This window comes from Phragmites australis, chromosome 11 (genome assembly GCF_958298935.1).
Source record: "Phragmites australis chromosome 11, lpPhrAust1.1, whole genome shotgun sequence".
NCBI classification, from domain to species: Eukaryota; Viridiplantae; Streptophyta; class Magnoliopsida; order Poales; family Poaceae; genus Phragmites; species Phragmites australis.
In genome coordinates, this window is record NC_084931.1 from 22,559,541 (window position 1) to 22,580,176 (window position 20,636).

Sequence of the window (20,636 nt, forward strand, 5' to 3'; positions counted from 1 at the left end):
TAGAAATCAATTTCCGCAGGCGGTCTACGACCGTATGAGGCTGCAGCCTAGTACTCATACAATTTGTCATATGAACCATCTATAAAAATGAATCCTAGGTATTTCAAAAAATAGCTTTTGTAGTAGTGTATGCATAGTTTGGCCAATCTAGCCAATCGTTCCTTAAGTTGCACAAGTCAGAACTATTTCAATCCAACAAACTCAATTGCATGGGCAGGAAAACATCTAAATAAGAGAAGGAACTATTTCATGGATCAGCTTATATTTAATGGATCCAAATCAGGGAGCACTAAAGTGAAGATATCCTAAACTGTGATCCGAGCATACCGTTTCATTAGGTAGGGTTTGTCAAAGAATATTGCCTCGACTTTTTGGGGTCTACCGATCATCGCAAGATTCCATGACATCGTAGTCCAAGAGAAAACGTCTCTCTCCCACTTCAGATTGATAAACTGGAAGTTTCAATCCAACAAATCGACAGCATATATTAATGACCAGAATGTTTTAGAACTTCAGTACAATTCCCTGATAATACTGAGCATCAAGTCTTGGATTATTGTGGCAGCTTTGACATGAGGAAGTCATACCTAACATGACACAAATCTTAGGACGTTCTCAAAGTATCAAGTACCAGATTAGCATTGGAGCATGGGCATTTTTGTTCATTCAGCTGGCAAAAATATTGAGCTGATGAAACAACAGATATAGCTGAATTATTCAAAAGGCATATAATTGAAACACCTTGTTGTACTGCAAAGGAATATATTATTGGAAGAAAAAAATTTCAAAACTAGTACCTAAAAATGAATGTTTCCCTAGAAAGGCAATGCATTGGAACTTAGCATTAAATTTTGTATATTTTGATATTATAGGACAAATATGAACTGAATCTCAGTTGCCTCACGAAGGCACAATCTTTCTAAATCCATCTGCAGTTTGTGGATGCATTTCGTTGATCATCATGCAACTTAGCCGATGTACTATGTAAGTATTTGAATACTCATCGCAAGTGCTTCCGCTAAAAGAAGATATGTACATACAACGACAGATAGTGGGGAAATAGCACAACAGCTAAATTCTATTGATTCACTGCAAAGAAAAAGCAGAACAATTCTGAGTAAATTTTAGTTTTCAGCTTTCCTACCAGTCTAGCAAAACAAACCGTAAAACTTACCGAAGGTAGCATAGCAACCCTTCAGAGATTAAAAAGGTTAGCACCATGTTACCAGAAGTATCATCAATATAAACATTTGATATGCCAAGTGATTCTTGAACTGCAGTCCAACTGTAATAGCAAAGAAAAGGAAAATGTCCATTATGAGAAAAGAAGACATCCAAGATGATAAAAAGCAGAAAAGAACATAATATTTAGGCCAAGCTTGGTTCATCCTCAATCAGGATCTCTTGTGTTTCAGGAAGAGGCAATCACGATAGTTGTGCATAACCTACAAGAAGATAAGAATTAACATTATAAAGAACTGAGTAAATTGAATATTGCAAAGCAAAGAACGAAACAATGCTATGCAAGCATAATTGAAGAAAGAGGCAAGAAATTAGCATTTCACTGACCTGTAATAAAAAAATGTTACTTGTATCTAAAGAGTAGTAACCATCAGTCCACCACTAACCTCTAATGGGTTTAAAAATACAAAATCAGTTATACTAATGCAACACTTCAGATATTAAAGGTGAGTGCCATTGGTGAACTAAAAATGGCATCCACTGGATGAAGAACAACCAGGGAACAATATGTAAAAGAATCAAACATGTGCAAAAAAATAAAATGGAAAGGCACATAAAGTGAGAACTAACCTTGGATCAATGGAGGACATGTGTGCAGCCGACACCCAAAAGGACCGACAAATCTTTGAAGCCCAAAGTCATTTTCTTTTGCGGTTGCCATACAAAATAGATTGGAATAAAACCAATTGAGATGCCTGATCATAAGTAAGCGGGCCAATTAGGAACATCATTAGTGCTTGCATGGCGTAGAACTCATAGTTCACTCAGAAGAAACAACAATTAATCTAGAACATTCATGCTCTTGTAAGGCACATATAATTAGTTGCTCACAGGGGAACGAACATAAGCAGAGATTGGCCTGCACAGAGAGACCAGCAGAGAAGAGGGCACGCCACGGTAGAAGGACGGTGGCACGTGGATGGAGGAGTGGGCTGGCTGCATCGCGTGAGGAGGATGTAGGCGAGGGAGAGGCGGAGGAGGAGATTGGAGGAAGGTGCTGATGGGCCAGCGGCGCAAGCGGTACCTAGATAGAAGACCAGACACATTCGTCGAAGTGTCGAACGGAAGCAGCAGAGGTTTCTGCACCCGTGGAGGTGTGGATCTAGATGTCGCGGCTCAGGCCCACAGCCTGAGGGTGGCGGTTGGAGCCGAGGATGGCTACTGTTGCTGGTTTGTGCTCCTGATTGTAGCTGATGCGCCCTGATGGGAGGCGGCGTTGGGACAACCCGACTGGATAGTGCGCCGAGTGGGAGGGCCATCATGGAAGGAAGTGCGGATGAGGAGTTGAGGGACCATCAGTGAGCGACCGAGGAGTTGAGGGACGACGGAGAGAAGGCATGGTAGATGGTGGCGCGACGACGACGTAATAAACTAGATTGGGTTGGATCAGCAGTGATGTCACCGGGCTCATGATGCCCCTGGGCCTCGAGCTCTGACGGGCCACTCGAAACCCCAGAAGTGAATCGAACCTTCTCCTGTCCCTGCCGTCGCCCTCCACTCGTCTCTCCACTCGACTTGGGTGATTTGAATCGCCTCTCGCAATCCCTAGCGTTAAAAATCTCGAGAGAAATCATGGCGTTGTCTAGCCCCCACTCTCCATTGCGTGTAGAAATTCATACTACGTGCAAAAACAAAAAAGAGTAAATTTTTAAAATCTACAACTATTTTAACATAGGTTGCAGAAAACTACAATTTCTAATGTTTATTTTAAAAATCTAAAATTATTTTAACACATGTTGTAAAAACTATAAATTTCTCATCGTATGTGCACCTATCATCATCTATAGCATATAATAGGAGGATTAACCATGAGTCTCATATTGTCAGAGGATGTTAGGTGGATCTATGGTGAGAAATTTATAGTTTTTTCTAATATGTGTTAAAATAGTTGTAGGTTTTTAAAATAAATATTAGAAATTATAATTTTTGCAATATGTTTTAAAATAATTATAGATTTTTTAAATTTATTTAAAAAATATATTAAATTCAATGGAGGCACTAGACTACATCTCGTTGCGTCATCCGGGCCAAATGAACCACCTTCCTTAAAGACGTTTGGGCACACAACTTTATTCAAGGACACATGGCCAAGTGCTCTAAAAACAGGTGGTCACGCTAGACTCGAGATGCATACGGATCAATCGGCGCGATGAAGATTATGATATCACTACGCTTGATTAATAGTGGCATTCCTCCGCCCGACACCTTCAAAGGGCATATTTATTTTAGTCTGTTTATTTTTTAGATTTTGTTTACGTTAGAAGTTTAGAAGTAGAAATATAAATAAATAGGTTTGTTAAAAATTGATTGGTAGGCTCAGGACTACTCGGACCTTTGGCCTAGAAATTTTTTGGCCTAGAGAAATAAGCAAAAGCCCGCACCCTGATTGACGATTGTCGAATGCCTGAACATCCAAACCTTGACTAGCCCTAAGAGCATGGCGACGGCGGGCTGACGAGTGTGCTGCGGCAGGTGAGCGTGCAGTGGGCCGTTGGGGTGCTGCGGTGACAGGCGGGTGAGTGGTAAAGTTTACAACAGTTCTACTACATTATGCTGCTTCAATAATTTGTATCCAAAATATGATTCACATCGTTAGAGATTAATCATTCGATGCTAGAAAATATACATACACATTTGGTTGAATGGGGTGTTCCTTTTGCAGGAAAAACACTCTGAGGAATCTTATAATCTGTCTTGCATTCTCACTCTCCCTCCATACCAAAGAAAAGGATATGGGAAGTTCCTGATTGCTTGCTATTAGTTCGGCCTCTAATGCTATATATTCCATCATCTAATTGCTCAATTTTGATTCTGTTGTGGACCAAAACTATTTATGTACTCTAGCATTATGTTCACAGAGGAACTGTCTTCACTATTGTAGCATACGAGCTTTCCAAATTCCAAGAAGGAAGGTAAAATTGGGACACCAGAGCGTCCTCTTTCCGATCTTGGTCTGTTCAGTTATAGAGATTATTGGACTAGAGTTCTTCTAGAAATTAAAAAAAAAACCCATAAGAGCAACACAGTCTTCCTTCTATCCAGATCTATTGCTTTTGTTTTCATTGTACCCTTTTCAAAAGTTGATTGAATTATGATCCAACAGCCTATAAAGAGATACTTTCTCTTTGGTATAATTCTTGAAACTACCCTACCTAAACCTTTGATCATCTGTTTGATAACAAAGAAGCTGATAGAAATTTTTTAGATGTGTATGAGATTACTGTCTTCAGCATAGTGTACTATGATGCTATTCTAGGAGACAATAGGTACATGCAATGGTGAACTAGGGGTATAGATTCTTATACCTCGTATAACTATTTTGTAGTAAGAAAAATTACTATTAAACTGGTAAACAAAGTGATCATATAAGTTTAGTCAATGTCTTTCCATATTGAAGAATCATGTTTGTGGCTGTAACCAAATATTGACAGAATCACGTGCAACTCAATGTCTGACCTGTACCATAGTGTTTGTTGTCTCAAACCTGTACCACAGTGTTTGATGAAATGTTCTTTTCCACCCGTAAGCTACAGTAAGTTTTGTGACGTTTGTCAATTGTCATTTGTGTGCTTTAAATTGATGTACAAATTCAATTGCATAATGCATAAGGTTTAGACCTCTTGTTGATTGCAAATTTGTGAATTTTTTTTAGAATTGTTAAGACATGAAGAGGAACAGAGATATTGCATCATTTTATGAAAACATGAAGCAAAGGCAAAAAAAAAAAAAAAAAAAAAATTGTAGCTGAAGCGCATTCTCAAGAACAATAACCACCTTCAGTTCCGATTATAGCTTAAGGACAAACTCAAGAACAAGAATCACCTTTGGTTCCGGTTGTGGCTCGAGGGACAACTCAAGAACAAGAATCACCTTTAATTTATGATGTTAATCATCTCGAATATGATCCATGCTTAAGGGTGTCTATTGCAAGCTATGATGTCAATGATCAAAATGCAGTTCATAGATGATATATTTTAAAAGGTCCATGTCAATTTTATGCTCACGAGTACAAAACTAGAAAAATATACGGTAAAGATCATGGTTTCAGTCTTATTTGGTTTCATAAATTTCCTTGACTTGAATATAGTGTTAAGAAGGATGTAACATTTTGCATGGTATGTTATTTGTTTGGTAAGGGAAGTGGTAAATTTGTTAAGGGTGGTTGGAGAAATTGGAACAAAAGTGATGCACTTGACAAACATGTGGGATGTATAGTTATTGCTCGTAATATAGCTCTAAGAGAAATACAACTCATTTGTGCAAGGTAAACCAATTGATAATGTTCTTGTGAATGTGTCATAAGAGGATCTATGTTTTTATAAGGCTAGGTTGACTTATTCATTTAGATGTTTAAGGTTTCTTTTGTATCAACAATTGGCATGCCATGGACGTGATGAAAGTGAATAATCTAGCAATAGAGGCAACTTCCCTGAACTTGTGAAATAGCTTACAGCAGAAAATGAAGAAGTTAATAAGTTGGTTCTGAAAAGACTTCAGAAAATTGTATTTTGACTTCCCCGCGCATACAAAAATAAATTATTCAATATTGTACCGAGAAAACTACTAGATATATAATTGAAGAACTTGGTGACGATCACTATACAATTCTAGCTGATGAGTTTAGTGATGTATCACATAAAGAACAACTAGCCTTTTGCTTGCGTTATATTGATAAACTTGGAAGGTATGTGAAAGCTTTCTTAGAGTAGTTTATGTAACTGGTACCACTGCTTTGTCACTTAAGGCAGCAATTCAATCTTTATTTATTGGTCACCACTTGACTCCTACTCAAATCCATGGACAAGGATGTGATGGGGCCAGTAACATGAAAGGAGAGATTAGTGGGCTGAAAATATTGATCATAAAAGAGTCACCTTCTGTTTATTACATCCATTATTTTGCACATCAACTTTAATTGGTTCTTATTGCTGTTGCCCAGGAAAATGATAATTGTGTGTGGTTTTTTTGCTCAAGTTTCTCGCTTGCTAAATATTATTGGAGTTTCCTATAAACGTCATGACATGTTTTGAGATGTTAGAGCTCAAAAATTAAAGACAACACTTGAATTGGGTGAAACAAAAAAGTGGGAGTGGATTAAATCAAGGGATGGGTTAGCTAAGGCCTGGTGACACTCGGTGGACAAAGCTATTTTGCACATTATTGATATGTATTCCATGATCCGAGAAGTACTCATAACTCTTGGAAAAGATCCCATGCAAAAGGGTGATTGGCTGAACATACATACTATGGTTGATATTTTTGAATCATTTGAGTTTGTTTTCCATGCTCATTCGATACTTATCATTCTTTAATACACAAATGAGTTGTCTCAGTCTTTGTAAAAGAGAGACCAAGATATTATTAATGCAATGTCACGTGTGAGTTTGGCAAAAGAAAGAATGCAACAAATGAGGTCTTATGGGTGGGAAGAATTCTTTCAAGGAAATGTTACATCATTTTGCATTATACATGGTATCGAAGTTCCTCCATTGGATGGTAAATATGTACCTCATGCAAGATCTCCATGGTTTTACGCTGTACAATCAATTGATAATCATTATAGAAGAGAGGTATATCTTGGTATTACTGATAAAATTCGGCAAGAGTTTGACAATCGGTTTGATGAGGTTAATATGGAGTTGCTTCTTTGCATGTCGGTTTTGAGTCCATTCAATTCATTTACTTCATATGATACACAAAAATACTTAGACTTGCTAAGTTTTATCCTAAAGACATATCAAGTGTGGATTTGATAAGACTTTAATTTCAACTTGATAACTTTATTGATGACATGAGAGAAGATGATAGATTCAAACGCCTAAATAGCCTTGATGAGCTATCTATAAGGCTTGTTGAAACAAATAAGCATGTTCTTTATAATTTGATGTACTTACTTCTTAAACTGATATTGATCTTATCGGTTGCGACAACAAATATTAAAAGAGTATTTTTAAATTCTAGTGAAGAACAAGTTGAGAAATAATATGAGTGATAAGTTTTTGAATGATTGTTTAGTCATATTTATTGAGCGCGATGATTTCTCCCAGATAAGTGATGATAATATAATCGAGACTTTTATGCTTACGAGGAAGCGTAAAGTAGAATCTTAAATCAAGTATTGTAATCTTCTATTTATGTAAGACTTTAATTTTTAGATCAAGTATTATAATATTCTATTCATGTAAGACTTTATTTTATATTTTCATATTTGAATTTATTTTAATATATTTATATTATACTTTGGGCAAAAAGTTATTTATATATTAGATTTGAAATTTTATAGTGTCCGGAACAGCCCGCGATAAAATCCTGAGTCCGCCCCGTCAGCAGTGATGTCACTGTGCTCATGCTGCCCACTCCCAAAGTCCCAATCGGCGCAAGAACCAGCCACGTTTACCCCCTGGACCTTGAGCTCTGTCTGAACCTTCTCCTGTCCCCGCCGCCGCCCTCCTCTCGTCTATCCAGTATCCACTCGACTTGGATGATTCGAATTGCCTTTCGCAATCCTAGCTTTAGAAATCTCGAGAGAAATTAAATCCCTCGCAATCACGGCGTTGTCTGGCCCTCGCTCTCCCGCTGTCCCCATTTATGTCGTCCTCACATTGCCGCCGTCTCGTCGCTTCCACGCACGCCTAGCCTCCCTCAGCCACCACAGCCCGATCGAGAGAGGGGAGTGAGAAAAAGGGAATGGCGAGTTCGCAGTGCTGCGAGAACCCTCCGGCGCTGAACTCCGCCGGTGGGGATGGCAAGGTCGTCGACAGCTTCGGCGGGCTCAAGGCCTACGTCGCCGGCTCCGACGACTCCAAGGCTGCCGTCATCCTCATCTCCGACATATTCGGTAATTGCTTCTTCTTCTTCTTTTCCTTGAAATGTGGCTCCTCTCAAAATCTTTGCTTGGGATAGTGGCAAGTATAAGTGACATATCCCTTCTCCTCTTGCAGGGTTCGAAGCGCCGAATCTGAGGTATGATTCTTTGTGACAAGTAATAGTCGATCTCGTTCTTCGTTAGTTATTTTTCTGGTTTTTGTAATGGTCTGTGCGTTGGGAGATCCGTAGAGTCGCTATGGTGAAATGAATCGGTGCTCGTGAATACTGAATAGTGATGGTGATACTTGAATCGTGTTGCTGTGCTCAAGTCGGGCATTGTTTCTTTAGATTTAGAGTTTACTCGTTTGGGTGCTCAATCAGAATCTCCTGCTACTTTTATGTGGAAATTCATCGAGAAGGAAAAAGGTCATTGAATCACAGGAACTATTCATTTTAACATGGTTCTTCAATTTCAATAGTAAAGTTCAGTGGCCTATGCCCTCTTTGAAGGGGAGCACTAAAGTCTATTATTAATAAAGTTTAATCGCTTATCTCATGAAGGAAGATAGCCGACAAGGTTGCTTCGTCCGGATATTTCGTTGTGGTGCCAGATTTCCTGCACGGGGATCCTTATGCACCTGAAAATTCTGAGACGCCGATACAAGTGTGGATAAAGTCGCATACTCCGGTTTGTTGCCAACCTTTTCTGATCCTTTTTTGTAAATATTTTGGGTCACCTTGTTTCAATTTATGTTGGTTGACTAAGTATTTTTATTCAGAAGAGAAACCAGGGTAGCATAATAAAGCCAATAGGTAGTTAAAGAACGTTCTAACTCCTACATGTAGATATGTAGATGGCACCATATTGTATTGGCAGCTCTGGTCCTTTATCCCTAGCCTTGAAATTGCTGCCTCTAATGTTGTTGCCTACTAATATAATGCTGATGATGCCTCCTTTCGTCTAAATGGCGATGAACTATAGATTCCTTAGCCGCATACTAAATGTTTAGTGACAATTTGCTCTTTCTGGTACTATGCAATTTACAGCTCTGGTTCAAAATCTGTAGGTTGACCGAGTAGAGTATTGCCTGCTTTTGAAGTTTTTTAAATTTAAGTAGTTTTATATATGACTTGATGATAGGGCACATAAGATGTCTGGGTCTAAGCACCTCTATACTTTGGTATCCTTATGTTATCTTACCCTGTTTATTGGAAAGCATGGACTGGGTAGGGACATTTGTTTCTTTCCTTGCTTTCCTTTTGCTGAACAAATTCATCAACAACAAAGGTATTTCTTTGCTAGGAAAAAGGATTTGAAGAGGCAAAGCCAGTTATTGCTGCTCTAAAAGAGAAGGGAATTTCTACTGTTGGGGCTGCAGGTTATTGCTGGGGTGGTAAGTATCATTTTTCGTTGTTCTGTGCATCATTAGTTGTGAACTTGAAATTTGAAGGTTCATTGTGTGTCTTCTCTGACATTCAGCAAAGGTAGTCGTGGAATTGGCAAAAGCTCATGAGATCCAGGCTGCTGTACTGCTGCACCCTTCGTTTGTTACTGTTGATGATATCAAAGGTCAGCCTTCTTTCTTGTGAAGTTTGGAAACACACTAATGTTGTTATATTGCGAATGATTCAAATTCTAACTCCATTATATTTGCTATCTAATATCAGAGGTCAAGTGCCCGATTTCTATTCTTGGAGCTGAGATTGACAAAATGTCCCCACCAGAATTAGTCAAGCAGTTCGAGCAGGTTCTTTCTGCAAACTCTGGGGTAAGTTCTCGTATTCAGCTACTCGATTCTCAAACAAGAACATTAACTTTACATAATCTGCCAAATTTGAATTACCATACTTCCAAACTTAAATGGACTAGCACTAGGGGCTTCTTCGTCCCAGATCATGGTGGTCACATCTGTGTTAGTTTTTGTAGGACTAAGGAAGACGACTAGAGGGGTTAGGGGGGATTTGAGTAGGAGCCTCACTAAATTCTTGGATGGCATATCCTAATCTTTCATCCAACAAGCTTCAAATCAAAACGCAAAAGGTAGAAACTGAGAGAAACAAGAATAAATCACATCAAAAATCTCTGTAAAGAACATAGCTCAAATGGATGGATCTGAACCTTAGGTTTCACAGAAAACTATTTAAAGTGTCATAGAACCAACTTGCAACTGGAAGAAGAAACACTTACATCCAAAGAACTAGGCATTGGGTGAAGAAATCCTCTAAGGTGATGGATCTAGATGTAAGGGATGGTTTAAGACTAACTTATAGATGATTCTTATCCTTCTAGCAACAAGAAGGATAACTTCAACACGATGCAAAAATTCATCTCTCCAACAAAAACGAAAAACGCAACAAAACCGAAAAACTTGCAATCATGCGACGGAGCCAAGAGGAAAACTAGGAGATGAATACAAGCGTAAGAGGAAACACAATAATTATTACTTACAGAAGAACATCCTATTTTCGATGGATTACACATAGTTTTTGGATACAGAACTCTCACCTAAACCATATGCTAAGCTTTTCTCCCTCTTCTAGAACACTAGCATAACACTCTCAAGTAGCTGGCTTAAGAAGGCTCTCATAGCCCTCCCCTCATATTTACAGGCCTTAGGAGCTTCTTTGGATGTCGAGTTTTCTAGATTCCTCCCCCCTAAGTAATTTAGATTTTTTATTCTCTAAGTTACCTATCTTTCTTGCTTCCTAAGTAACCTTCCTAATAATGACACGTGTACTTCGTCTTGTGATCTCGACCACCAGCAAGTCTCTCCCACTCTCGATTTTTCAGGCCGCCTTATCGCTGCACCAACATCCTTTTCACGCTTTGCTTACTCTCCACACGTATAGCTAGGATCATCTTGATTCCGCTCGGCCCTCCTTGATTTTTCGACACCAAGCACCCTGCTTAGCCCCGATCATTCTGTCGTTGACTGCCAATTTGTATTCATCACCTATGCATCATAAGATAAGAACACAAGTTTCTTCAACTCCTTTTCTCTCCACCTCTAGTTAATCATAATCAAAATTCTCTATCGAAAGCTTATAAAAAAAATCATGAACAACAGATGTTCCGACGTTAGTAGTATAAGCACCGGAACATTCAACGTGTACAACTCTATTTCTCTCATCGAACCGAAGGCAGGGGTGACACGTCAGTGTCCAAGGGTGGTGCATATGCACAAGGGTGCAAAATTTCCATAGTAACTAGCTCACATCGATCATAGTAAATTGTACGTGCTAATATATAGTGAAGCCATGCACCACCGTTATTCCTGTGCTTGCTTCGCCCATGATCGAAGGAACACTTCTGGAAAATACTCCGGCAAAGCATCCGACGTCCATAACTTCAATCACTGGACCATCCGACGTGTATAATTTCATCTTTCATTGAACCAAAGGAACACTTTTAGAAAATGCTCCGGAGAAGCATCCGACGTCCATAACAACTTCAATCACCAGATGATCCGAATTCCATATTACATTGAACCAAAGGAATTTTCTGTAAAATGCACTGATGAAGCCTCCGACGTGCACAACTGCAAGCACCGGACCATCCAGCATGTATAACACTTGAACCTTGACTTCTGAGATGCTCCGATGTGTACAATTTCTCCATCGTCGGATCATCCGACGTGTACAAACGCCTCTGCATCGGACCATCTAGTGTGTACATATTTCTTGAAACTTATCCAATTCAATTCAATTTTTGTCCCGGTTTTGGTGGTTTTTTCATATGTTGTATCCATAAGATGTACTATATATATACTTGACAAATATGTTAGTCCTATTAACTATATTGTCAATAACTCATCACATATAAATCAAAGTACTATCCACTTGATTTCTCAGTTTTTGTTGAATGAGTGCATATCTTTGATTATTTCCTTTGTCCAAACTGAAAAATGATCTTTAATACAAGTCCCAGGGATAATTGCCTTCAAAAAATTGAAGGAAACTGTAAGGATGTGGAACTATCGGCTATCGAACATTGAGCAGGAAAATCAATCTTTTACCTTAAGAGGCCCTACATCTGCACTCTTTTATATCTCCGACTTCATCGTTTGGAGTCTAGAGCTTTTAGCCGTTGTCATCCTTTCTATGGAGCTAATGATCCTGAAATGTTTTTGCCTACAGGTTGCTCACTTTGTCAAGATTTTCCCTGGTGTCGCGCATGGATGGAGCGTAAGATACAGTCACGACGATGCAGCTGCCATGAAGAGTGCCGAGGAGGCCCTGGCGGACATGATCGACTGGTTCAACAGGAACCTGAAATGAACTCTGAAATTGCAGCCTTCCATGCAATAAGCACATCCTAGTTTTCTGGGACATCTGTTATTTAGGGCCTGCATTATCAGTTGATGAGGAGTCTCACTTTATCTTTCTATAGAGATACGTTTGCTGTAGTCTGGTTGTGTTGAAATGCTGAAACCGTAAGAAAACTTTGCACATGAAAATAAGATTCACATACCGGTATCCATCCGGGCCATTTGAGAATTTGCCGCACCAAAGATTGCCACTTTAACAATTAGCTATCTCCGTGAGACTATTTGAGTTAATAACATATGGGTTAGAATGGCAAATTATCGAGGCATACACCTTGGAGCGACAAATCATCAATTTTCCTGGACCTTGACAACTTTGCACGTGATAATAAGGTCTATTTGTTTTAGTTTGTAGATTATTAGCTGAAATAAATAGATTGAATTGTACAATCTAGCCATTAGATTATAATACTCTAGCATATCCGTTTTTTTATTAGTTTATGTAAATTTTACTATCTAACTTATAATTTAATTTTTTATAATTCCTGATCTATAAACTGTTTTTATAATCCACCAAACAAACCTTTAGCTGGTGTGGAGGAGCTGGGCAGTGGGCGAAGAGGAACATTGGGCTGGGGTGCAAATGAGATAGGGGCGGTCCGAATACCGTGGCCTCCGTGGGAGAGGTTTGAGGAGAAGAGGGGCATCACTCCCCTCCTCTTGGGAAGAAAATTATATGAGATCGGGTCTCACAGAAAGACCTCCATCTCCGTGTGACACGTGTCATCTATTTCTTTTACATGTGTTCAATTAGACCGTTGGATCTAAAACGAACGGCGTGGATCAGGGTCTCACGGAGGCCTTTCTGTAGGGGGCCTCATATAAAATATGGGTTCTACTGTGTGGACCGAGGATTTTTCCCCCTTCACTCATGTGTCGCTTCGTGCTCATCGTCTTGTTAGCGACGCAGTAGAGCTTGACACCTATGGAGAAGTTCCTCACACCTCTAAGTTTGGCCTTTGCCTCCTAAAAAATATTTGCTGGTTCATAAAATATTTGCAGTGCCATGCATAATAAATTCCACAATTCCAATTAGTGGTGGTCCCCTAACACCTTTCATGACATAGTTGTATACCTTAGCTAAGTTTTTGGTCATGATTCCACTGTATACCTCTACTATGGACACCTCCCAATATTTAACCTATTTTTCTTTGAAGACTTGTACCCGCCATAGGTGATCCTTGTTCATACACTTTACATCATACTGTTTCTTGCTAGACATGATGACCCTAAACTATCTCTGAAGAGATGTAGCCCATTAAATCATAGTATCCTTAAGAGTCTGACTGCTAGGGTACTTAGCCCATTGGGTTACTTTGTTCTTGTTGTACTGCATATGGGACATGATAGTTTTCACTCACCACTATGTTTATAAATTGTTCGAGTTCCCAGAAATAGGAACATCCTTCTCATCATCCGAGATGACATCCTCAGCAGGTTCTTCGTCCTTCTATCCTCTCGCTCCTCTTGTTTAATTAATCTAGGAATTAGCTCTCCCTTGTCTGCCTCACCAGTTGGTTCCATCAGATCGACTATCATTTGCCCAACATTGGTGCTTCCACCTCATTTACCACCACCACATCACCCTCTTCCATAGCACCTCCGTCCTACAACTCCCCAACTCCTTCTCGTTACCTCTATTGCACAAGTAATATAGGTGGCCAACCTCTCTCTGTTGTTCGCTCTAGATACCTCCTCCAAATAGATGTATCAATAAGCTGGAACACTTCCTAATAAACACGTTCAGTACCACGGTCAACTACAACACTAAGGTTCATCTCTCGTTGCTCAGGATCTATTCTGAAATCCCGCATTAACCAGCCATGTAATCCTGCAAAGTTTTCTCCATTGGTCTAGAAATTCCCTTCTCCATAGCATCAAAACCTGACAGATCTATCCCTTGTGGACCATAAGCAATATCTCCTTTCCCATAAAAAATCTCAAACTACCATTATCCGACATAACTACCCACAAACGATATAAAACTATACTATTATTTCGACTAACAACAAATATATGTGCTGGACCTAAAAAATAAAACATATTATATCAATGCTAGGGTTTTAAAAAATACTAGATCTAATATCTAACCTATATTAAAAATTAGATCTGATAGCTAACATAACTAATTTGTAAATAAATAGCTATGTTAAGACTCTTTAACTTCATCATAAATTGATTCCGGCAAAGCTTTACCGCTATCCTCTCCTCTCTTCTACTACTGCTGGAAAACCCCTTAAATGAACGCTGTACTCGATGAGAGGGGTGGTGCGGCCTTTAAATAGGGCAACCTATCGTCCGTTTTCAGGGATTCATGAGATATGATGATAGAGTGATGATGTGCACTGAATAGTGAGGGTGATCCTTGCATCCTTTTGCTGTGGCCAAGTCGCGCATTACTACTTTAGGATTCAGAGCAGTGGGTGTGCAGTCTCACCATCTCCTACAAGTCGTTCCGAGTGGAAATTCATCGCTACGAGAACGAAGGTCATGTGAATCACAGTAACCGTACATGCTCCTCTTTCTCTACTCGTGCACCAGCTACTTATTCAAGCTAGTAGATAATTAGGTATTTACATGCATTGTTTCTCGTGTATTTTGGGCAAATGGTTCAATAGAATTTTGTTCACAGACTTTCAGATTGGATGCCACATGCATTGTTACTGTGTTGGTTTTTTTAACATGGTTCTTAATTTTCTATGCTGAAGTTTAATAATGGCTTATGCCTCTTTGAAGTGGAGTGTTAAAGTCTATTGTAAGCGCTCGGTGTCAGTCATAACTGGACTCTGCTTGTAAGCGCTTCTCTCATGAAGGAAGATAGCCGACAAGGTTGTTACTTCTTCTTGATACTTTGTTGTGGTTGCAGATTTCCTACATGAGGATCCTTACACACCTGAGTATTAGAGATAATCGTGGACAATCATGTATAGCTGTATCTTCCTAGATTAGCTCTCCCTAATTGAGGGATTTGTTGTAACTTCCTAATCCTGCCTTTGCTTTTGCCATAATGAGCCTGCACGCCAGCCATACTGGCTTGTGTGGTGCATCTCTCTCTCAACATGGTATCAGGATAGACATCGATCTAGCCACCTGATCTCCCTCCACTGCTCTTGCTGCTGGTGATCTCAAGCCTCAATCACCGGTGTCTTGCCTTTTGTCCCTCCAGAGGACGATCCCATGGCGCATGACGGCACCTCCGCGACCTCCGACGCCCTGTACAGCGCCAGCGCCGTCGAAGCTCTCGCGACCACTGCTCCAGCTACCATCATCAACCTCTATTACACCTTCGCCGTCCGGACGCACGTCACTATCGTCCTCAACCTCAGGACTCTGAACTTCAACAAATGGTCCTCCTTCAAGTCCATGTGTGGCAAGTTTGGCCGTCTCTTGCACATTGATGGATCTGCTTCGGCCTCCACCACCGACCCCATCTGGGTCCAAGCTGATTACTCGGTCCTCAGTTGGATCTTCGGCTCCGTCGCGGATGACATTCTCGATGTCACCATGGAGCCTGATCAGACGACTCACAATCTTTAGGTTGCCATCGAGACCTTGTTTTGCGCCAACAAGGAACCTCGTGCCATTTTTCTCAGCAACTAATTTCACTCTATGGTGCAAGGGGACCTTTCCATCTCGAACTACTCCCAGCGCATGAAAACACTTATTGACTCCCTGCGTGACGTCGGCCATGCTGTTTTCGAGCTGCAACTCATCCTCAACATGCTCTGTGGCCTCAACAACTACTTCTCAAACACCACTGATGACATGGCGAATTCCCCTCCTTCGCCAAGGCGCGCTCCATCTCGTCCTCAAGGAGCTTCAGCTCATGAACGAGATCAAGGTCGCCTCTGACACCACCCTTGTCGCATCCAACCACCCCACCTCGTGCAGCTCCGGCGGTTGTCGCGCTTTAGAACCTAAGTCATCCTCAGCCTCGGCGAACAATAGTAGAGGCGGAGGCCCAACGACTACAAGCACGATGGTAAGAACCGCTAGTTCACATGCACACCGCCACCATCGACTCCCCCACCAGGCTCATTGGTCTGCTTCAACCCGTGGGCATCAGCCCAAGACGCGTGTCAGACCCGCCCAAATTACACCAGGCTTAACCGACAATTAAGTCGATTAAAACAAAAGTAATTATGGCAGTCCCGATATATGCTCAAAGCCCAAGACCACAACATATACCATTTATAACATACCTTCATCACAAGATATGAACATAGTACAAAAGTTTTAACTTTTATTACAGACCTTGCTCTATATTCCAGTTTTTACTTAGATCAGAGGTTTCATAACACAACAAAAATATATTAATAAAAGAAAAGACCAGTAGCACCATTTCCCATAAGGCACCACCGGGACTAACTCAGGCATTCGATCTCTACTCCTGGCCATCTCTAGCACCAATGGGATAAAAGTAACCGTAAACCAGTTCTTCATTACCTGCATCAACTTAAGGGCAACACCCTAAGTACGAAGGTACTCACAAGACTTACACAATATGAGTATATATATTCTCGACTCTATGGATAATATTTTGAGTTGAATAGCAAGGAATAGCCATAAAGTTAAGTTGACTTAGTGAAAAGTATTTTAACCAATATAATGACATGAACTACTATCATAAACTGACAATAAACATAATCTTCAATAAAGCAAACTTGCTTAACTTAATTTAGACCCTGTTTGTTTTTTGCTTCTGCTTCTGCTTGTGCTGCTACGAGAAGGCAGAAGCTAGAAGCCAGAACAAATGGAGTTCTGGAGAAGCCAGAAGCCTGCTTCTGAGGAAAATGAACTAAAGCTAAGAAGTTCACTGAGAGACGCTTTTCTGAGAAGCTATGTGCTGAGAAGCCAAAAATTTATTGTAGAAGCCAACAACTTATTTCTAAAAGCAGCTTTTCAGACAAGGCAAAATCACAGCTTTTCAGAAAAGCCGAAAAGCAGAAGTCCAAACAAACAGGCCCTTAGTACCAGTACATGCTTCTCCCAGAAGCCCAAGTACTTTCCATTTTTGAAACTGAATGAAACTCTACGATGTTTCCCAATGGATATAAGCATGCTCATAGCCGAAAGTGCGGTAATTCAAATTATTCTTACACCTTGCAAGGGGTACATCTTTACCCACATGACTCTGGTCCATCTTCTTGGCCCCGAGAAAACCTTTCTCATACCCGGCACTATCCACTAGCAATTGCCCCTATGGCACCTGGGTTACCGCGAGCATGTCCTAGACACCTCCGGCTCCCTACCATCTTGCATCTCCTCGTACTTTTTCTACGCGTCATAGGGACGCAAGGCAAGCATCAGCACGACATATGATAATCGGTTTATCTTACCATTATATTGACATGTGGAAGTACAGAAAGTGCTTAAGCCAAATGACACCACAGATGGTGCTTAAACGATGCAAGCAGTTTATGACACCCGGGTTTCCTCTCCCGAACTTCCTCTAGCACCTACTCACATCTCGTCTCAATTTTTCCAACTCATCAACCCAACATATCATTTCTTTGTAATTGTAGTTGAAATTCTTGCAGCTCGCAAATGACGGTGACATCCATCGCTCGACTTTTACTGATGACTTATGCAAGGCTAAGAAATTACCGTATCACTTTTAAGTTGGACCATGTCATGAAAATACCCAGGTTACAAGGATCATGATTAAAAGCTACATCAAGGTAGGTACGATGCAACAAATAGATTCTACCCGATTCCCAACATCGACTCCTTATCACATGCATCTACGACATTTAGCAAAATCTAACAGGTTGACCAACTATTCACCAAAACATAGGAGAGATATGATACATGCTTGCCAGGTGCTTTCATGATGCTTCATATGCAATACTCACAGAACTTCAGTTGATCGTTTGTGGTTTCAACAACGCACTCTAAAGCGTTGGCTTCTATATAAAAGAACGATGCATTGCAATGAGTATGGATGTCCATAGCGTATGACCAAAGTGGAGATGCAATGGATCATATCATGAGTTTAAAACCTTAAAGATTTCCTTGAATCTGGATTACTGTTAACCATTTAACAATTTATGAATTAATTAAGGTTAGCTCAAAGCTTATACCTAAATAGAAAATTAATTTATACTTAACATGAGTGTAAATATTTTTATTGAATAGGAAGTAATATAATAAGATTATCAAAATTGGAGCCACCAATTTTGGAATTACCATTAATTAATTATGAATTAATAAAACTTAAACCTATTTTATTAACTAAAGTTACCACAATACATATTTCATGACTCCTAGTATTTTTAACATGTAGATTATGATAAAAAAAGCTAATAAAATTGGTTTCATCATTTTTGGAGCTATATTAAATTTTCTATGCTTTTTACAAGTTTTCAGCTGAATTTACACTATAACAATAATTCTATTTCGCTTTTTCTGATTTAGCAGAATATAAAAAGGCCAGGAACCCTTTTGTACCAGGAGCTAGCTAGCCTGAGTCATGAAAGTGGGCCTGGGCTGCTTGACTCGAGTCAAAATGACCGGAGGCCAGGCGGGCACAGTGCCGATGGCCCGACCTGTCATCGCTTGCGGCGAACAACGACGAAATTGACCCGGGAAATTGCACCTACAACTTCTACACGTGCTAACGAACTCAACGGTTTAGCTATCGGTTGAAGGACCCGGTTGCGGCTCGACTAGCGACATGAGCGGGGAGGCGGCGGTGGCTCGGCCACCGCGGACTACCACGCTGGCTACGGGCTAAAACAAAAAAGAGCACGCGCATAAGAGAGGGGGAGTGTGGGGAAGCTCACTGTGCGTTTGGATTGAATGGAGAGGCTGTGGTTCGGTGAGTCAATAGTGAGTGGCGGAAGGAACCACCAGAGAAGAGGAAGATGACATGGGCATGCAAAATCTGGCCGGGAAAGATGGGGAATCCGGCGAGCAAGCTCGGGGGAATGCTACACGATGTCGTTTTGGCTCCTCTTGGCTCGGGCTGAAGGAACTTCATCGGTGGTGCGTGCAGCTCTGAGCTTTGCTCTCTGTACTTGTGCTCGCTGCACTCTGCTCTGCCGAGTGAGAGATGGAGCAAAGATAGTGAGAGAGAGAGAGAGAGAGAGAGAGAGAGAGAGAGACCGAGGGGGAGGTCCAAAGTCCACAACGGCGGTGGCAGAGAGGCAGAGAGGATGACGGTGGCCCATGTAACCCACCGAAGCAAAATAGCCCCCTCTGTTCATATCCATTTGGAGATCTTTCAAAACCCTAAAAATTGTGGAACAATTTTGTGTGAAACTATAATTCCTGTGCAACCCATTTTAACTTGTTTGACCCAAAAAGCTTGAGCTAATTTCAAAGTAAAATTCCTCAAAGTTACAACATTTTCTAACTTGCTGCAATTTCTATGCCATCAAAACAATCCCCAAAAATTAGGGAAAAATCATTAATATTCTTTAACCGGTATGTACTAATTTCTAAAACTATTTCCAACCCTATGTTGCACGGTGATTTTGTGAGTTCCTTTACAAAGCATCACTTACAATTAATTTTAACAATACTTGTTTAATTGTCAATTGTATTAATTACTTGCTCAAAACTTCAATTATGATGCTAGTGATGCTCATGAATACTTAATTACCTAATTAAGGATTTTGGGCTATCACAACATGGCTCTATGGCACCCTTCTCCAAGCTCGGGTATCCTCAGCGGCTCAGCGCTCACCCGCAGGCCCATACCACGTTCGCGCCCTCCCAGGTGTCCCCACCGTCGATACAAACCTGGGATCAGTTCGACCTTATTGCTGCCATGAACCAACTCGCCCTCCAAGGATAGGGCAACTGGGCCCTGGACATAGGTGACATTTCCCACATGGCTTCGAACGACGATATCCATCTTTCCCTCCTCCCTCCCTCTCATTCTATTGTCACCATCGACAATGGCTCCTCCCTTCCCGTTATCTCTCGCGGCCATTCCGTCCTACCCACAAAGTCCTCTAAATTTCTTCTACAAAATATTCTCATTGTCCCCTCTATAGTTCGCGACCTCCTTTCATTTCATCAATTTACTCATGAAAAGCACAACTCCATCAAATCTGACTCATTGGGCTTTTCTATTAAGGACCTCCGAACCTGGCGTGTGATTCTTCGCTGTGATGGTAGATGCGACCTCTACAGTTGGACACTAGCCGCCCACCCCACTGCAACACAAGCTCACCTCGCCACTTCGTCCAACCTTTGGCACAATCATCTTAGCCACCTCAGTCTAGCTGTCCTCTCCAATTTAAATAAATCCTC

The 20,636-nt window shown here is 40.7% G+C and overlaps 1 protein-coding gene and 1 long non-coding RNA gene across 3 annotated transcripts; one reads left to right on the forward strand and one right to left on the reverse strand.

Moving 5' to 3' along the window:
• Positions 1-345: 345 nt before the first annotated feature.
• On the reverse strand, positions 346-2,556 carry LOC133885558 (uncharacterized). 2 transcript variants are annotated; one of them, XR_009903238.1, is made up of 4 exons: positions 2,074-2,556; positions 1,813-1,937; positions 1,175-1,445; positions 346-587 (listed from the first exon to the last, which is right to left on the reverse strand). It is a non-coding gene; the product is annotated as an uncharacterized LOC133885558 (long non-coding RNA). The 2 variants fall into 2 exon arrangements; XR_009903237.1 differs by having other exon boundaries at positions 346-1,089.
• Positions 2,557-7,715: 5,159 nt separating this feature from the next.
• Positions 7,716-12,546, forward strand: LOC133884602 (endo-1,3;1,4-beta-D-glucanase-like). Its single transcript, XM_062324066.1, has 7 exons — positions 7,716-8,080; positions 8,184-8,205; positions 8,611-8,737; positions 9,353-9,443; positions 9,530-9,619; positions 9,718-9,818; positions 12,187-12,546. The coding sequence occupies exons 1-7, from the start codon at positions 7,930-7,932 to the stop codon at positions 12,325-12,327; spliced, it is 723 nt and encodes a 240-aa protein (XP_062180050.1). The 5' UTR covers positions 7,716-7,929; the 3' UTR covers positions 12,328-12,546.
• Positions 12,547-20,636: the final 8,090 nt, after the last annotated feature.

Coding starts and splice junctions, on each gene's coding strand:
- LOC133884602 (XM_062324066.1), top strand. CDS start 7,930: ATGGCGAGTTCGCAGTGCTGCGAGAACCCTCCGGCGCTGAACTCCGCC. Junction 8,081..8,183: donor CCTCATCTCCGACATATTCG/GTAATTGCTTCT, acceptor CTCCTCTTGCAG/GGTTCGAAGCGCCGAATCTG. Junction 9,444..9,529: donor TGCAGGTTATTGCTGGGGTG/GTAAGTATCATT, acceptor TCTGACATTCAG/CAAAGGTAGTCGTGGAATTG.